Below are 20,586 nucleotides of genomic sequence, written 5' to 3' on the forward strand. Positions count from 1 at the left end.
ATTGAGATTGGTCAAAGAAAAAGAGAATCAGAAATAGAAAGGTCACGGATTCTACAAATAGACTGGTTAAAAGACAAAATTTTTGTGCCTTTTTGATTTTCCTTATTTTAGCGCTGATAGTAGAGGTTTATATCAGTGATATGAATTCGAACTAATAATATGGATAAAATCCTCAGATTAAGAATTAATCAGATTAAGAATTAAGAATTATATAGATCAGATAAAATCAACTTTCATGTAACCTCAACAGGCGCGTTTAAAATTTATTGCAGCAAAAAACTGTCATTTCCGAGAAATTGCCTATCCATTAATAGATATGAGTGAGAAAGGTGTGGTGGTTGGTTTTAAACAGTTTTGATAGTGTAACTATCTAAAAACTACTAAAGATTGTCCATGAAAGGTAAAAATCCTGTCATGAGGGCGCCACGATCTTCATTGATATTGCAACACTTTTCCTCTACCAAAACATCGATCGAGCAATAGGCAATAGGCGGATCATGTCATTGTCAACAGTGGTAGACGCCAAACAACCAGTATAATTAGGCCTAATTTTAGACTTCTTTCCCTACCCTTTATTTTAAAGAAAAGATGGAAATTTGAAGTGGATTGAGGACGTCCGATATCCGATAATCGTATAAAAATAAATATAATAATAGAAAAAGGTGGGCTAATTTAATAGGTTACATTTGGGATCTATCCATTTTAACTTCATAGTGAGGGACCTGATTAGGAACATCGATTCAAATAAATGAATCGATTCCGGCTTCAAACAAATTTGAATCGAAATAAGTTGTTATAAAATATCTGTGTTTCGTTTGATTTTTTATAACAGCCTTTAACGTAACGTAACACTGTAACGCCGTTCATTTGACATGATTACAATAAATATGTCATCGAAATTCGAAAAATCTTAAGCAATTGCAGTTCAAAAAATAAATGGTATTTGTTTCAATGTTACATTGTTGGCTTTTAATACGTTCAAATGTGATCTATTAAAATGAGCCACCCATAATTTCGTTTAAAAAATTATGACGGGTTAACATTATGTCAGTAAAGGAGGACAGTAGCGCTCAAAATTAGCGCTGGCATACAACTGGCTTAAAGTAAATATTAACTACCGACATTGAGCTGACACAGTCTATGCGAGGCCAGTGCTATTATCCTACCTTACTGGCATAATGGAGACCAGGTATTATTTTTTATTAATACACATTGTTAGTCTTGGTATTAGAATAATGTCCCACAAAACCATAAAATAATTTGAGTATACAAGCGAAAAATAAATTCGGAACATTTCAATGAAGTGGATAAAAAAAAAACTAGTTCTTAAAACAAATCTTTGAGCTAACCTGACAAGGAAACAGGCAAAATATAGACAACGACTTGTAAAATATTAGATCATTTTCAGATTCAACTTTCAATTCTTACCATTTGGCACAGCTTTGTCATAATGGCAACCCAATCCAGTTCCGGTAGCCATCATTGATTCCATTTTCCATTATCGAGTTGTTCGTTCGCAGAGTCAGTCGGTAGGCTTTTATGAAAACTTATTAAAATATATTTCAAATTCTCTCTTAATTGAGAGGTAAGTGTTTTTGTTTTCAATTCTTTAAGTAGTAGATAATACCTAAGTTGAATAAGTAAGGATTAACCAATCATCATGTTCCAGATACTTACTCAAGCGTTTACCACCACGTAGGTAAGCGCGTACCTTTTACAGAAAAAACGGCAAAATGCAGTTCAACGGATTCCACAATCAACATCCTATGTAAGTTATTTACTTTACTTTTCATTTTTCGCTATTATAAATTTGTAAGACCCATGTCAAAATGGCCGCATACGTTGCAGAAGGTATTGATTGAATGTTACAAGGGGGCCGCCATTTTGTGAAATGAGTTTCACTCAGCTGATACTTAATGGCTGCATTTATTTCACACAACAGGCTCCGAAATATCATGAATCATCTTGAACTGATATTATAACTAACTGTGGCTAATTTTTTCTCATTTTTTCTTTGATATTTGTCTCAGTTAAATCACCTCATTACTGCGCATGCTTGTACATTCGGATAAAATCAATACTTAGATTTTCCAGAAGCATTGAGAAGTAGCATACTCATTATATTACAATATTTTGCTTTCAATGCTAATCAAGTATATTATTTTAAAGCAAATGTCTAATTATTCATGTTATGTATACATTCTCATTACTTGTAATATCTTCTAAACGAATCTTTTGTTTTTTAAATTACTTTCGAAGATTATTTTTTTAATGGCTATAGCGACTTCAAAAGTATAATCAACGAATAATAAATAACTGCTAGGACTATCTTTGAGGTATATGTTCAAGGTCAGTTGTGACTGACTACAATGGCTATTAATTTTGTGAAATGTACAAAGTAATCCATTGTAATGAGAATATTAAAAAATCTGTTTAAAACATGGACAGTTAACTTTATCAATTAGTTTTTGAGGGGTATATTTAAATTTAATAAGTTATACACAACAACATATTAGTTTATAAAAAATTGTGAAGAAAAAAGGGAGCAGTTTTTGGGTTTTTTAAACTTTTTTTGTTTTATCACAATAAGTATAACATAAATATGTACCAACAACATCAATGAATATAATTATATAAAAATTGAAAGCAATTATGAATATGAAATTTTGACACAGTGAAAGTTAATGTCTCCATATTATTGAAGTGCAAAGCTATTTTTAAACAAACAAAAATCTGATCAATTCTGATAATTTCATGTAATGGATGAATACTAACTAGTATACTTAAAAATTCTCAAACATGTTTGTTATTCTACCCTACATTAAGTAATTAAAATCTGTAAGTGAAATTTACTCTGTATTAATGTTTTTTTTTTATATTCCTTATACCTCCAAATATTAAAATGATGAAAGCTGGGCTTGCTTTTAGTAACGATTTAGTATCTTGAATTTGCTGCGATTAGTTTCAGACCACGACTTGACCAGAATGAACAATTCGGTAAAATGCCATATTATAATGGTGGAGTTCCTGACTTTGGAGGGCCGAAAAACTTTAATCCCAGAAATATGGGCAATAAGAACTTTAGGCCAAGATCTGATTTTAATGGAGTAAGAAATGATTTTAACAACCAGAAAAATGGAAATGAATTTGGAGGGCCCAAGGACTACAGACCAAGAAATAATTTTAACAATCAACAACAAAAGAATGAATATGATGGTGAAAAAAGCCCAGTAGGAAACCAGTTCTACAATGGGCAAAATGATTTTGGTGGACCTAAGCAGCAGGGTTTCCAGAAAAACAACTATGGCCCTAAGAGTTTTAATGGCAACCAAGGAAACCCTAATCAACAGGGCTATGGTCAACGAAAATCATATAGCCCTACTATGGGACAAAACCACCAACAATCAATGGAATTTAAGGGACGTAAACTTCAGAGCATGAAAGCTAAGCATCCTGGAGATGCCTTGGTCAAGCCCATGTGGGACCTATCAAAACTGGGTCCGATCATGAAGGATTTCTACAAGCCTCATGTCAATGTTGAAGGGCGCACGGAAGAGGATGTTCAGATGTTCCGGGCTACAAAAGAAATAACTGTTAGTGGCAACAATGTGCCACGTCCTAACCAGATGTTTGACGAGGGCAATTTCCCTGAACATATTTTGGAAACTATCAAAGAGCAAGGTTGGGAAGAGCCAACGGGTATTCAGGCCCAAGGGTGGCCGATTGCTTTATCTGGTCGCGATATGGTGGGCATTGCTTCTACTGGTTCCGGAAAAACATTAGCTTACATGCTTCCTGCTGCTGTTCACATTGTTCATCAACAACGAATTCAACGTGGTGATGGCCCCATTGCTCTCATATTAGCACCCACTCGGGAGTTGGCACAGCAAATTCAATCCGTTGCTCAAGCTTACAGTGCTAATGGCTGCATCCGTAATACTTGCATTTTTGGAGGTTCACCAAAAGGACCCCAGGCTAGAGACTTGGAAAGGGGAGTTGAAATTGTCATTGCCACTCCTGGTCGTTTGATCGATTTCCTTGAACGTGGGGCTACTAATTTGCGTCGCTGCACCTATTTGGTGCTGGATGAGGCTGACAGAATGCTGGACATGGGTTTCGAACCCCAGATTCGTAAGATCATTGAGCAAATTAGGCCCGACCGTCAGGTTTTGATGTGGTCTGCGACCTGGCCCAAAGAGATCCAAGCTCTGGCTGAAGATTTCTTGAATGATTATATCAAGGTGAATATCGGCTCATTAAACCTTTCCGCTAATAACAATATCAAACAGATTGTTGAAGTTTGTGAAGAACACGAAAAAGAGATGAAACTTGCTAATCTTCTGAAAGAGATTTCTTCCGAAAAAGATAACAAAGTTATTGTATTCGTGGAAACAAAGAAAAAGGTATGTTATAATAAATTAATTGATGTTATTTTATGCTATTATTATTTTTTAATTAAACGTGTTATTTAAGGTGGATGATATTGCGCGTGCTGTGCGCCGCAACGGCCATAAGGCTCTGGCGATCCACGGAGACAAGTCGCAGCCAGAGCGCGACGCCGTACTGACGGAGTTCCGTAACGGAGCCACCACCATCCTGATCGCCACCGACGTGGCTGCACGAGGCTTAGATGTGGAAGACGTTAAATTTGTTGTGAATTTCGATTACCCGAATTCATCGGAAGATTATATTCATAGAATAGGTAATGAATTGTCAATATTCACATGTAATTTCTAATTGTTACCTTTAATTAATTGTTTTATTTTTTTTAAATTCAACAGGACGTACTGGTCGCTGCCAGCAATCTGGGACAGCGTATACATTCTTCACAAGCGGCGACGCTCGCCAAGCGCGCGGACTGGTAGCGGTGCTGCGTGAAACTGGCCAAAACCCTCCAGCTAAACTCAATGATATGGCCAGAAATAACAACAGTGGATCAGGTAATCATATTTTTTTTTTCATATTTCTAATGTATGTATTTTTAATTGTGGAAATGTAGTAATTATATTTAAAAGTTATTTGCAAGTTTAAAGTAAATTGTATAAGTTTTATATACATTTGTAAATTTATTTTTCCAGGCCGCAATCGCTGGCAACAAAGAAAAGAGAATAACAGCGGATCTAGCTCGCCCCGTCAACAGAGTAATCAGTGGAACAACAAAATGGCTAATGTTAACAATGAAGACAATCAAAATAATTATCAGGCTCGCAACCAGAACCAACAAGCACCTCGCTTCACAAACCAGAACCAAAACAACCAAGGTTATAGACAGAACAACTACCAAAAGCAGGTACCATTCCCCAGCCCCACTGTGTTTGAGTCGATGGGCAATTACCAAGGTGGATACACCAATGGATACCAAGGCAACTATAACAACCAAAATGGATATGGCCAGCGTCAATTTACAAGTATGTACTGCTAATACAACACTATCAGTTGGATGACTTTTCCTTTCACTAGCTTTTCTTATATTTACCAAATTTTTAGATACCCGCAATAATGGGCCCCAATATCGCAACAATAACTCCAACAACGGAAACAAATCCGGTGGATCTGGTTCATCATATGGATCACCGCCACCTCATTTCGCCACTCCCGCTCATTATCCCCAAATGCACCCGCACCATCAGGATATGCTTGGTTAGTAAAACATTTCTAATAGATATTTTTAAACATCACATTTTTCTCGTTTGGCTTAAAATAATTAAAAATTTATTATGCTACACAAGTACATCAACATGCCAAATGTTCTAGTTTTCTTTTTCTGGTCAGATTCCTAAATTAAAAATATTTTTGTCTTTGATGTCAGCGTTTTTTAAAGTCAATGTTAATAAAGGTGGCAAGTTCTACGGCGGAGGCGTCGGTGGCGCCGGGCCTTGCGGTTACCAGGCGGCGGTGGGCGCCGGAGTGGCCTACCCGCACTTGCCGCCCGGACCCCTCGTCTACGCAGCTCCCATACAACAGTAACTCTACACTACACACGCACTAATATCTATTTTCATTTATATACTACCAACCGCTGGTAATATTCCAGAGTTATTACCGTGTCCCTTAAAGAAATATTTTTTCAGAACCTTTAAATAAATGAGCTCTCTTAAAGTTTTCAAAAATTAAAACTTGGATGTACTTAGCGAGTTCTACGATGTCTAAATTATTACCATATTTAAGGTAAGTAGTTGGGATGATTGATGTTGTGAATCACTTTTCAAAATATCTTGATGTCATGTTATATATAAAGTTATAAATGTCTAAACATAATGAATATTTCAGTAAAATTGTATGTTTTACGAAAACTTTTATAGAAAATTATTCTAATTTACCTGATGTAGATAAATAACTGTCTACCTACTTGACATTGGTCATCCCTTTTAAAAAGATGTCTGTCTGTGTAAGACGTTTTTTCGATTCTTTTTTTATTTCTTTAATTTTAGATTATTACACGATAGATCTGAATGAAAACTAACCAATGTCATGCCTAAAAGTTTCTAGAGCAAATTTGGTTTGATTGATTTATCTTGACTTAAAATTTAAGAGCTATGTGTCTAAAAGTTGATTTCTTTTACCCATTCTTCTTTCAGATCCATTTGTAGTAATAATATATGTATACTATGTGTGTTAGATTTATTAACACTTGGCACAACTGTTGACCATATACGGTTATATTTAATGTTTAATTTATGATTGACATTGTTAAATGTTTATTTTTTTAAATGGTGTAAGTTCTCAACATTGGAATACACTTATAATTTACTAAAAGATATTATGATTAATATTGACATTCAAAATTTATTGAAAATGTTGTATTATTTATCGGATTCGCGTCGCGTATATTCAACTGTAAAAGGCTACTGTAAGTCTTTTGAATGTTTGCTTTGATGGTCAACAGTATTGAGCCAAAGGGAGTAAGGATGGTGGATCTCAAGGAGCAAATTGTCATCCACCTTAGATTTTAATCATTATATTTGTTAGAGTAGTCGATGTGGGTACCCTTATGTGTAATCCCCGGGTGCCTTTCGTTTTTAAATGTCTGTATGATGTACGAAATGCACGAAACATGTAGAAGATGAGATAAAAATGTAGGAGGAGGGCTTTCAAATGGCAGATATATTTTATATAAATTATTTTATTGTTAAAGATCTTTACCAGTGAAAGTTATGGGACAAGTTAGTATTAGAAAAATTTGAAAAATGCTTTTGATATATTTCATAAACAACAAATCTGTATTGCCAGATAAAATTGTGAATATTTTTCTTACGTAAAAATATGATGTCAATGACATTTCAAGTCACTGATTTCGAAGTTATTTTTATTACGATTAGATCTTAAAGTTGAGTATTACGTGTAGGGGTATTTAGTCTTACGTCGGTGCAACTCTCGACATTGGGACAACAGCTGGTTCTTGAATGCTATACAAATTGATTCTGCCGTTCTAAAAAAATGTAGCAAGAATGTAAATACATTGCATTTAACTTAGGGAGATTAGTAATTTGAGCATTATAAATAATCAAACGATGGTTATTTTCTTTTCTTAGCAAAATAAGTGTTTTCTTCATATTTGTTTTTTCGATTACTTTTACATAATGTAATTTCACATATTCGTCTAGTTAATAACTGGAGTTTCTTTGTACGTAAAGGGGTTCTAAGGGCTATGACGAAGAAATAGTCAATCGGTACAAAGTAGGCAAAGGTTTGAGTTTGTTTATTTAGAAACCCATTACTGTCCAAAGAGTAAAAATCTGTGATATTTCATTACTATAACCTGTCGTTGCGTTGGTCAATTGTTATAATACATAGGAACAGTTCTTGTACACGGAACATGTTTCACTAGACAAAAATATATTTTTTGACTATTTGAACGAATTTCATGAATGTTTGTGACACAAAGTTTGCAAGTCGTTCACAGATATATAATATGATAGATGTAAGATTTAATATTTTATTGTTATTCAGTTTAGTTCTGTTTGCCGCGAGGTGACTAAATTATACCAGTTCAGAGGGACGTAAACGTTATTATCTATGAGCCCCGTGCTTGATCACATCGCAGGTGCGGTTTGCAATAGCCACGGGTCGCGGCGGATCGGAGCCAGGAGTGACCACCACCGTGTTTATGAATCTCGCATCTTAAACAAACTCTTTGCGAGATTCGCTTCGTTATTAATGTACATTAAGCGGAAGAATGTGTATTTGTGCATGACTCATCTCAAAGATGATTTTCCAATGCAGGCTCGCCCGTACGGCATTGTCGAGCGGGCCTAGTTAGTTGCGTACGTATAGATCGGCAAGCGTGTCAAGTATGGTCGCGGATTTGCAGGTAGCTCCTGTATTGTGTACAAAGTACTGCACCCACCTCTACTAAACAACTGTGATAATAACACTAAGTAGCGTAGCAGGCGATTTATATACTAGTTACGTCCAAGGGAAGGAATGACATCATATCTAACATATTGTATTGTGATAGTAAATATATCAAGACGTCTTTTCAATACGTTATGATAAAACTTTTCTCTAAACAAGACTGATTATAATTATTTCTAATTGAATATTTTATACATGTTCCACTTTGACTGAATGGGATTAAGGTGTTTGTATTTATATTGATAGCATTCTCGTGCTGTGTGTTTATTTTCCAAAATTTATTATTCACTATGTTGGATATGTGTCAAAATGCCCTTTCTAAGCGGTCACCGAGATCCAGAGAATTTGATAAAGTCATTCGAATTTGTTCTTTCATTTAATGTGATGAAAAATGTTGTTGACAAATACAGTGGCAGCGACAGCAGCAGTATAAACACTGTGTTAGAGTTATATTATTATTTGTTGTTAATTTGCAAAATTTTATTTAACAATTGATTTCACTTTCAAAGGTTCATGGTTTCACAGAATATCAAGAATTATTTTATTAAAATTGGAATTTGTGAAAAATATACATAGATTTTTAAGTATGTGGCAATGCAGATCTTCATAAATATTGATTCTATTAACGATAAAGTACATAGTTTATATTTATTCAATTATAAAAGAAATGGAGAGCGCAGGGGCTCGTTATAAAACTGTCCCAAAGGGAAGTCTTCTGAATGTTTCTGAGAAGTGCATTTCTTCTATGTAATACAGTATTAAATTCCGATTAATAAATTAATGTATAATTATTTATGGCTTTTCATTTTGATTCCTTTTATCCTTAAATTTTTTAATAGAATAGGTGGAAACGAACAAAACCAATATATTCGATATTGTGCGGGGCCATACAAACTGGCAGCTCATAACTTTGCATTGGGTGGGCTTTGAAGGCGCAGTTTCCTTAGTCATTAGGCTCGTAGGCCGCATGCGTTGGACGATATCTCTTACTTTTCTCTACTGAGCATTATGCGGGATGCAGACCGAAAGCTAAGTTTAGCTCTCATAGCTGACGTAGTTTTTCATACTTGTTGCAGACCAAAGTTATGTGAGCTAACTATAATATACGAAGCTAAGTTAGTTGTGTAAGTCGATGCGCACACGAGCTAAGCTCCTCCCGCCTACCCTGCATTCCTTTCATCCTTTGCCAGCGCTGTTCTCAATGTCAAGGTTTTTTTGTATCGAATACGGAGCAATTTATGGTAATGACGATGTATACCGATCTCTTGTAACACAATAATATAATTGAAAACGTTCACGTAAAATAAAGTTCTAATTTTTCCACTTCGTTGCCGAGATTGAATGTGTTGGCAAATCCAAGATCTAAAATATCTTTTTTTTAGATAAGTCAGTAAACCTGTAAATTGTGATTAAAATCCTTCGACTGTATATCCCATAATAAAACGCATCTACGGTTCTCTGTTATTGTAGATGTCCATGGAAGTCTATGATTGACATTTTCTCATAAAACATTTTTACCAGACAAATTTTAGAACTGCTGCGTATCATCGTATATAGATTTTAAATTTGAATTAGAATAAGGCCTTGAATTTAATGAAGAGGCTTCGAGGAAAAATTATTTAATTGACCTAAAAGCGCCATCTGTTGGCAGTGAATTAAACAATTGCGAAAATAGTTTTGTGGTTTGTTTACACTTTACTTAATATTTGAGTTGTTGTTTTACTGTTGCTATTGAATAATAATAGATGGCGGTTGAAACAAAATGTTGAAAAAGTAGTTTATCCTCAATGTCTGCCGTAGCTGTCACTGATAAAATTATACATTTTCGCGTTCTTAGTTAAAATAACATAAAATATCGTTCTATAGTGTTCCTTTGGGATAAAATCAACTAAATATCGAGTGTATTTGTATTAAGTGAACTGTAACTTTATCAATTAAATTGTGTTTTCTTCAATATTACATTCATTAAAACTAGGACAATTGGAGTATTTCATAGCAAATGGTAAGGTATTATATTTCTGATCTCATCCGAAAGACATATAAGGGCTAGAATTAATTACATATTGTTATATTCAAATAATTTTTACTGCCAATATAGCCACATAACCAAACTTTCACTATCCAGACTAGACGGCCTTGAATCTAATCTTGTCAAGTCAATGCCATTTGTTTATCAAAATAGATATTATATTGTAAAGGTATCAGTCTATTCACGAATAATTTCCCCTTTGTAATGTATAGGTTATCATTAATTTGCTAGAAAACTTAGTTACATTGCACTATGGGTTTATTGCAAAATAAACGTGTCGAGGTTGATAAACGATGATGCATGTCCTGAAATAAAAATATACAGACGAATTGTGAACCACCTCATTTTTGAAAGGCAGTTAAAAACCAAATTACTGCATCACCTCTTACGTGGGTTGAATAGTTCTGGTAAAAACGAACTGATAAAGAACCCCACCTTACAAATATTTGACACTAATCATACCGTAAAATGGGTTGAATAGAAATCACGGGATGGATAGACATAAAATTAGAAATAGGTTTTACACCATGGCATTGAATGATTTTTCGTTATTAAATAAGCTATTTAATAAAAAAAATTTACTATTGAGATAAATCAATGATTTTTTTTAGAAAATCTTTGCGTATGTGTTAAGAATTTTCAAGTTTCGTTTCTATATATACCTTGAATTTTATTTACCCCGTTTTATTGTATTCAAGTTATGAAAATTGTGTAAGGAGCCCAAATATTAGAGAAACAATATGGCTGTTCTTGGTAAATCATAAATTAAAAAAAAAGATTTTTTTTAAATGTCAGTGCCATCTATTAGTATATACTAGTTCATTATTTAGAAAAAAATGTTTATTGAACTATTCGAAGTTAGTATTATTTATTCTATTTAAAGGCGGAAAATAATTAGGGCCGCACATCTAACACGTAACATTATACCTATAAATCTTTTAATTTTTTTTTGTTGTTATTTTTAGGCTTCGGTTAAGCAGATGGTTCTCAAGGGCACAGCACAGCATCTAGGTTAAGGCGCCACAGCACGTAACCAGTTCATGATTGCGGAACAAGGTAAGAAACATCAACATGTATGGTAACTCGGTCGTTATCAAATACCGTTTTCACTGATTCACATTGTTTGTCCAGCTGAGTTTCTTCCATCTAGGATTATCAAAAAATCATAGATTAACAGATTAAAATATCGTTAGACCCAACACGCTTCGACAGTACGGACGCCTAGACTGAAAGTTATTGGAGCAGAACAATTTAATTTGTCCCCGGTATGAATATTTACTATTCTATTCATTGTTTAGTTCTGGCAACCCTGTAACGGTGTTTTATTTCTACGGTTAATTTCCCAGACAATTATGTTATGTTTAATTTAAATAAATACCATTGTTTGCGTACTCTTTACAAGTGAAAAGTAATCGTGTGAAGGTGAAATCTATACGAGAAAATATTATGTGTACGTAAGTGGATTATAAGAATAATAATGGCTTATTATGTCAGTTTTATATATTTGCAATATTTTTTTCTCAAGAATAAAAAAAATATTATAGACCGCATATGTGTAAGCTAATTTTAAATAATAAGCCAGTAAATGTAATCATATTTATTTAATTATAAATAATACTAATAAAGATAATTCATTGTAACATATTTTGCTATAATTAGGTTTATAAAGCAGCCTAAATAAAAACAATAAAATATGCATTATAGTTTATAGTATTACTTTGATCTATGATAGTTAAACGTAAATATGAATGAGTTTACTACAGTTTTCATTTCTCATCATTCCTTTCACTGTCGTAAAGATAAGAGACAATATGAACAGGTGCTTGGGCAGTGGAAACTTACGCTAAAGTGAAACTGTCATTAACCTTCACCAAGTAATGTTTACAAACAAACAAACGAGACGTGATCGCGTTACGTGAACGAACTGCTTGCAGCTCTTTTGTAATGCTTCTTATAATCATATCAACGATACCATAGACAATTGAGACCATCTAATAAGTCGTTATGTCATAAGTGCTTTAGCTTTATGGAATTTAATATGTTAAATAATATTTTTCAAAGTCAAGAGAGAGTCAAAGTAGTGACAGCCACTAGAGTAGTAACGCATTACCTACTTTTACGGTACCATGTACCTACGGCCAACAGCAGACCAATGTTATTATGATACATTCTGATAGCAACTTCCGTGATAAAATAACAGATAATGTCATGAACACGTGGTCAGATGGTCTTTTACCACATGGTAAAACCCAGTGCTACGTATCGATGACATATCAAAAATTATGATTGATGAAAGACAATGTTCAAAAATCACTCAGTGTTTAATGGTTGATACAGAAAACGTAATGGATTATAAATCTACAAGCACGTAAGGATTTTGTAATTTTATTCTATCTTTGGTTAGTTCAGATATAGGCATGAAAAATAAAAAAAAAGTCTGAAATGAGAATAGATAATATTAAAGGTCTTTCAAAATATTTAATTAATCTCGTGATTTTTTTTTTACATATAGTTATTGTTCAATAATACGAGTATTACGTTAACACTTTCAAAAGAAGATTGTGTTATCTTTGTATCGCATCAAACCATAAAATTAGATGCGATTATAGTTGAACTTGAGTTAAGATTCTTCGAATGTTTTACTGTAGTTTATATATAACTTTATAACTTCCGCTGGAATTCACACAATATGTCTCTATCAACTCTAACCGAAACCAATGGAAATACCGGGTCGAGATATAAAAAAAAAATCATCGTATTGTTCGTCTAAAACATTAGATCTAACTGAAATACTTATTTGAGAAGGTGAATTGTCATCTTACTTGGTGATGACTTTGGAAGTAAGATTTCGCATAGGCGACGGCAATACTTTGTCAAAAAATCTTTTCTAATGACTACAAATATATAAAATATGTTTGATGTATACAATTACAGAAACGCACTTCCACGTTCTAGAAACATCTTCGATGTCACAATATCACAATAACAATACAGAGTCTCGAGGCCGCAGCATACAAAACAGCATACGCATCTACACCGCTGTAGATTAGCAAACGGAGAACGTTCCAAGCACTCCATTGTCAAATTTGATATAATCTTGCTGTTAATGGAGAAAACATTTTGGTAGAAATTTCTTTATTCATTCCTTTAAAAGACTTTTTTAAAGAATTGTTTACAATCCTTTCTTTGACGAACGATTAAGTCGTAGGAATTATATTAACCAAAATGTGTGTTACCTACATGCATTACAGGGAAAAACATCAAAATATTGTACAATAGGAATTTTCGATGAATCTGGAATGAAGTTTTTGCTAGTTCTTAATCAAGGACAGAGACGCTAACTTAAAAACATGTACCCCATTGACACAATGACATCATTTTATTTCGTGAATGGCCAATGAAAACGTTTTATACAATTTTCAATATGTTTAGGAATAACAGAACTGAACATTAGATGTCGCTTTAAGGTCACCGCGTCTGAAACATATCACAAAACATTTAGGGGGAAAAAAATAGGAATATATTTTACATACAACATGACAATTCTCTTTATTTGGTATTAAAAGCTATATGTATCGATAATATTTTGTTTGTGTTAATAAGATTTTATATAAACAAGAAACAAGCGGGTAAATTAGTTTCGAAACATGACAGAAGTGGTTACAGCGCAATATACTATGGCTGTGGGAGCCGTGACCGTGTCTCAGCTTTCTAACTTACATAACTGTTTTGCGTTTGTTTTGAAGTGAACGATGTCATAATCACGGAATAGAAACGAGCTTATAAAAGCCGTTCATTGAATCGCCAATCTAGAATGCTTTCTCGACAGAGCGTTCTTGTATACTTCCTTTTTATGCTACCAGTCAAAGGGTTAATTTGGAGTTGGTCATTGTTGTGACAGTGAAGCGAGAGAGCTGTAGTCCTATTTGCGCTTTTGTTTAACAAAAATATTGTTTGATACAATCAAATGTTATGAAATTTTAATTTTTCGTTGCAACTTGTGATAACGGTGATTGTTGCTGTACATAAATGATCACGTTCACACTACATACGAAGTATCGTTTTGAAAGGTCATGTAATAAATTATACAACAATGTATATTACATTGATACATAATGATTGTACAATAGCACGTGACCTTACAAAAAATCTCTTAGGCCGCGGGCATGAAATTTCCGACGAACGGGACGGAGTGACGGGCGGAGCGGGGCGATGTAATCAAAAGTATAGCACAATACAGAGACGCTTATGAAACAAGCGGGAGCGGATTAGTACATTTGTGTATATAGCCTCGCTTCGTCGTAGCGCCACACGCTGGTTGCTAATTACGCGCCCGCAGTCTTATTGTCGTTATCACCATGCTTTACGGGTTTTTAAAACATCTACGCAGATGTTTAATGATGTGTTGCGTAAGAATTTTAATACTAATTTAATTAAAGAATAAGTTCGATAGAACCAAAATTATTTTGAGATAAGATAACCAGGTTATGGTTGTTTTCATCACTTCATTAAGTTGTTTTACATTTGTCATCATTTTCTGCGACCTATTTCTGCCACGACATAGTAATTTGCAAACTGGGGTATTTCGGTACGAAGGGCGTTGTATGCTAATGATATTACTATTGACAGGTACAACACGTGCACGATAACATGAGACTTGCGAGAAATTTCCACACGGTATTATTTTGTCCTGAGTTTGGATGGCCGAAACAAACATATTCTTTTTCTTTCTTTTGAAAAATTTAAAAATGTGTTTGGTCTTGGTTCTTGTGGCGTGTTTGCAAGTGTGAATTCTTTTTGTTTGGGTATTTTGATAACAACAGGTGCTGGGGCCGAATGGATATTGTATTCGTGTCACCACGTCTAAAGGTTCATAAAATATGTTAAACATTATCAATTGTTTACTTTATAATATATTCCATAATATAGCTCGATTATATTTTAATGTTATTATCTCATTTAGCTTTACCGACGGTTGATAGTTGATTTACTGATCGGATGAATTTTTCGCATATTGTTTATCATTGAATAAAATAAATTCTTTTTGTTCAGGATAAATAACTAGCTGTACTTTTAGAGTTTTTCTCCATATTTTTACAGGCATCATTAATTCAAAGTGAACTGTTTCGAGGCTCTAATTATTTTTATCAAATAATAATATAATTATGTGGTTTATGATATCCTTCCTTATATGTATTTTGTTTAGAACTCGGTATTTCCATTGGTTTTGGTTAGACCCGATAGACTCGTACTGCATACATTCGATAAGAATAATACCAAACTACAATAATACATTAAATGTCAAAATATGAAATATCTTTTTTTAAATAAATTATGTTAGAACACGTTTAAACATCTTTCTTCTAACTAATATTATAAATGCGAATGTTTATATGGATGGATGTTTTGTTTGAACGTATCTTTGGAACGGCTCAACAGATCTTGATGAATTATGGCATAGTCTGGAAGAACACATAGGCTACTTATTAGGTTGTTTTTTAATTCCGCGCGGATCGAGTCGCAGGCAACAGCTAGTAATTTAATAAATTAAATTTATTAATTAAACTACGATCAGGATTTTGTTAACGAGTGGGTATTGACTGTAACGAGATATTGTCATATCTGTCTAACCGTAGGTTTCTGAGACCAAAATCTAATAAGACTATTGTAATTAAAAGACATACAAAAATACATACATTTAATTTAATAAAAAATCTAAAAATATCAAAATGATTGAATTAACGATATGATGAAGTCAATAAACTTTAGTAGGTCTTCCTTTTTGTTAGAAGCCGTGTAAGTGTAATTCCGTGGCGCCTATATCTGTAACCAAGTAAATGGTTTCTGTGCTCTACTTTGAAAATGTGATGATAAATTCTATGAACCGAGATGTACTTTTATTTATAGCATAATGTTTGGTTAACAATAGAGTAAGAAACTTCCAGATATAACTGAAAGTAATAATACTCCTACGAGTTCTTGAAGTTCAATACATTGTTGTCTGGATAGGTGTAGTTGAGAAAACTTTTGGGAAGGTTTAACATTTTACCTAAACAATATGAATAGAAACTAAATAAAGTTCTTGAAATGTATATTGTATACTTTAAAAATGCACTTATCGTTCGGTTACAATTTTTACGCTATAAAAGTGTAAACAAATACATCGGTGTCATTTTCCCGCCGGAGCCCATAAATAGCTGGTAGTAATTTATTAGAACGGAAAGTTAAATGGAGTAGAATGCGATGTCGGCGCTCGGTATGCGTTGCACAACATGTTTTGACGGCGGAGGAGCGTCCGTTGCTTCATAACGCCGGTGTTTTCCCGCTATGTTCCATGGGTTTAAACCGAACCTTGCAGTAGATAAACTAAATGTGATATGTAAATATCTATATATATAAAAGAAAGTCGTGTTAGTTACACTATTTATAACTCAAGAACGGCTGAATCGATTTGACTGAAAATTGGTGGGCAGGTAGCTTAGAACCAGGAAACGGACATAGGATAATTTTTACCCCGTTTTCTCTTTTTTATTCCGCGCGGACGGAGTCGCGGGTAAAAGCTAGTATTATTATATTGTAAAATTAGCTGTGACCCGCTGTTTTTACCGCCGACCTATTTATTTTTAAACATCAGGAAACTTCTTTCTAATGACAAATTACATTTGTATCTATGACATGAATAATTAATGTCTATGCTTAAATTATGTTACAAACCTTCCAAAATTGCTTAAGTATTTTTGTTTGGTTCTGAATAAATTGGTTATTTGTTTATCATTAATTTGGCATTATTTTTGTGCTATAACATATAATATTGGACACACAATAAGTTTGGTTTTTTCAGGCGCATGTGGCTCAGGGGTTAAGTACTTTACTTGCAATCTGTAGGTCCTACATTCGAATCCCGCCATGTACCAATGTGTTTTCGATTTACATATGTACATTTATCCGAAGTTCTTACGGTGAAGGAAAACATCGTGATACAACTGCATGTATCTGAGAAGAAATTTAATGATATGTGTGAAGTCAACCAACCCGCACTTGGCCAGCGTGGTTGACTATGGCCTAGGCACCTCTAACTTAGGGTAGGCTCCGAGCCCCTCAGTGGGGACGTATAGTGAGCTGATGATAAGTTTTAATTTTTCGATAGAAGATTTTCCATTTCTGCTTTCATTTCCATTAATTGTTTATCAACGTGTTGCAAGATATTTTAATTTATGGACGTCATGGCGGTGTTAATCGCTTTAATTTGTCATTACGTTTTTGTTGATACAGTGTTCTATTTCGTGTAGCAATTTCTTTATCTAACATGGGAATTGTAAACAATGTTACGTTCAACTATTAAATAAATAGACTATATCTAAAGCAAAGATATTGTACAAGCCAAGGCTGATAGCACTCGCAAAATATTAGGCCAGTGTTTAGACACTGCATGCCACACATTAACGATGTTATTAGTAACGTCGTTGTTAAAAGTAGAAAATGCAAATTAAAAAAATCAAACTAATATTATAAATGCGAAATGTTGGATAAATGAACGCGGATCTGGATGAAATTTGTCATCTGTGACAAAAGTATCGATTATCAAGTGCAACAAGGGTTGGAAGAACGCATAAGCTACTTAGTTGTTTCTTACCTCAGCGTAGACGGAGTCGCCGACAAATGCTAGTTCATTATACATTTTAACGTCAAATATGACATTCACATGATATGAATTTATTTTTGATGAATGCGTCAAAATCGACATTTACCTCTTATTATTACTGTTAATAAAATACATATTAAAGCATATTTTGGAAGTATATAAAAGACATTTCTCGAATGTACAGAGAGAGAATGTACGACCGTGTGTGGAATACGTATTCCCGTTTCCATATTTGTGAGCTGTCAAATGTCAACTAGTAACTTTGGAATGCGTTGAAGGTGAGGTGTGACGTTGATTGGTGACCAAGCCTTGATTAACATTTACTTATAATGGAAACCTGTTTTGGTTTAATTAGAAACTTTTAGGAATTAGTAGAGGAATTACACAAGATCCCCATAATTCTATGTCTATCTTAAAATAAACTTACTACTTATACTTCTAAACTTTCGTTCCAAACATTTATCTTAAGTTTAAGCGAAGCGTACAGCAACATCTAGGGTTACATCTAGGGATGTGAGTCTTTTATTTGGATGGTAACATATTGTTTAGAAAGGCAAGGGCACATGGAAAATGATTCTGTTTACACAGTGATTTGTCGACGTCCTTACGTGACTAGGCTCCGTTACGTAAAGCTTTCCCCTTATTGATTGTAATGAGTCGTCTCTCTCCTCCATTGATATTCAATCGCATCCGATTATTTACTCGTAGTTATTTGTGTTGTGTTACTGCTACACTACTACACTACTACAAAATGTTTTCATAATTATTGACAAATATTTCATAGCTATTCATAATCGTAATGATTAGAATAGAAAATATACACAAATATAAACGAGTTTATTTTTTCACGTAAAAGATTTAACTTAAGAATATTGGTTATGACATTTTCCTAAGAATACACAGTTTCCAGTTAAGATAATTTTTCCAGTGAATATTTGCTTACTAATCTTACTTCTTACTAATATTATAAATGCGAATGTTTCGGTGGATGGATTTTTGTTTGAAGTTATCTCAAGAATGGCTCTACGGAGCTCGATGAAATTTGTCATAGATGTATATCATAGTCTGGAAGAACACATAGGCTACTCATTATGTTTTTTTTTTAATCTGCGCGGACAGAGTCGCGGGCGATAGCTAGTTACTTAATAATTTAATATTATTTTGATTTTAATGGTTTCATTGCCAATTTTATTTTATAATTTCTTAACATTCCTTTTTTTTATTGTAATTTGATTTTATTTAATTCGAATTAAGTCTATTCCTGTCGTAGGTACCAATGCTCCAAACAAATCCAATTTAAATTAATACCTCATTATAAAACAATGTTGACGTGTGTAGCATTGACGTATTATATTATATTTAATGATTTACGTTCTAAATTGTTAACTTAACAAGTAAACACTATAACATAATATGTTATAGTGTTTATTAGTGTATATTATTTTATAAATTCTTTCATATATTATTTATTCTTTCACATATTGGAATTTTTAATGAAGCTTTTATGTACTTAGATATGGAACGTAAATGGCTTCAAAATGTTATTTTATACACATTAACTTTCCATATGAAACTTTTTGTTCCATATCTATTTATCTCCTCTCGCCTCTCATTAACTTAGAAAAAATATACAAAATTTTTTTGGGTAAAATTGTGTTTTTGACAGGGGAAACTTGCGATGAGATTGGATAGTTCTTTTGACTGTTTTAATATTGTATAATTTGTAATCTTTTAGTAAATATCAGATGCAAACAAGCTATTCAAATTTCAGTTCTGAAAGAACAACACTTTTTACCTATTTATTATAAAGTTTTAGGTATACCGGAATCAAATTAAAGCCCTAAACCGTAGATAAACTACAATTTATGCTAAAACTATGTTAAAAATTTCTGGTTAAACACTTTTTCTCACAAAACTGTATTTATAACATTTGACATCTTTCAATATACTTTATTTTATAATACTTTACAATTTTAGCTTACAATTTTTACAAAACAAAAACTAAACAATTCAAATAATGTAACGGCTGCAATGTATGGAATTTGATGCGTCTCTGTTTACTTTATTTTGGCTTTCAATAGAAACGAGGGATGCGTAAATAAATAAGAGAGTGAAAGTCACGATCAGTTACTGCTGGCTGGAAATATATCAGCAAATATTTAATACCAGAAATTGATTTGTTTTTGTTAAACAGCCTTATCTCATTGCAACTATTGTTGTTGTTTTGTGTGCGAAGTGTCTGCAATAATAATGTAAAACTCTGCAATTGATGTGAGTAACGATACGTAGTATGTACTTATAAACACATCTTTCCTTACATACGAAAAATTTGTTCGGCGTATACATTAAGATTTTCCTCTGCACAAACACCAGGATAAAAACAAATTGTTATCTCAATTGTTTCTTATATGAGGATGTAAACATTTTTGTAACCTGTGAAAACTCAAGGTTAAACTTAAGACTATTCATTTAACTACGCTTTGCACATTATTAACTTTAAGAAGACTTCTATTGTTTATCTTGTTTACTAAAACTAAAGCGTTTGCGTCATAAAATCTAC

At 33.3% G+C, this 20,586-nt stretch overlaps 1 protein-coding gene across 1 annotated transcript; it reads left to right on the forward strand.

The window, feature by feature from the left end:
- Positions 1-1,471: 1,471 nt before the first annotated feature.
- Positions 1,472-9,146, forward strand: LOC106708836 (ATP-dependent RNA helicase DBP2). The gene is made up of 8 exons (XM_014500401.2): positions 1,472-1,585; positions 1,670-1,768; positions 2,963-4,403; positions 4,474-4,702; positions 4,782-4,940; positions 5,079-5,408; positions 5,488-5,640; positions 5,837-9,146. The coding sequence occupies exons 2-8, from the start codon at positions 1,734-1,736 to the stop codon at positions 5,965-5,967; spliced, it is 2,478 nt and encodes an 825-aa protein (XP_014355887.2). The 5' UTR covers positions 1,472-1,585; positions 1,670-1,733; the 3' UTR covers positions 5,968-9,146.
- The last annotated feature ends 11,440 nt before the right edge of the window (positions 9,147-20,586 follow it).

Source organism: Papilio machaon, chromosome 12, assembly GCF_912999745.1.
Source record: "Papilio machaon chromosome 12, ilPapMach1.1, whole genome shotgun sequence".
NCBI lineage: Eukaryota > Metazoa > Arthropoda > Insecta > Lepidoptera > Papilionidae > Papilio > Papilio machaon.

What these genes read in the sequence shown, in the direction of transcription:
- LOC106708836 (XM_014500401.2), top strand. Translation starts at nt 1,734, where the DNA reads ATGCAGTTCAACGGATTCCACAATCAACATCCTAT. An exon ending in TCGTGGAAACAAAGAAAAAG is followed by an intron (nt 4,404 to 4,473) that starts GTATGTTATAAT and finishes GTGTTATTTAAG; the next exon opens with GTGGATGATATTGCGCGTGC. An exon ending in TGGCCAGCGTCAATTTACAA is followed by an intron (nt 5,409 to 5,487) that starts GTATGTACTGCT and finishes CCAAATTTTTAG; the next exon opens with ATACCCGCAATAATGGGCCC.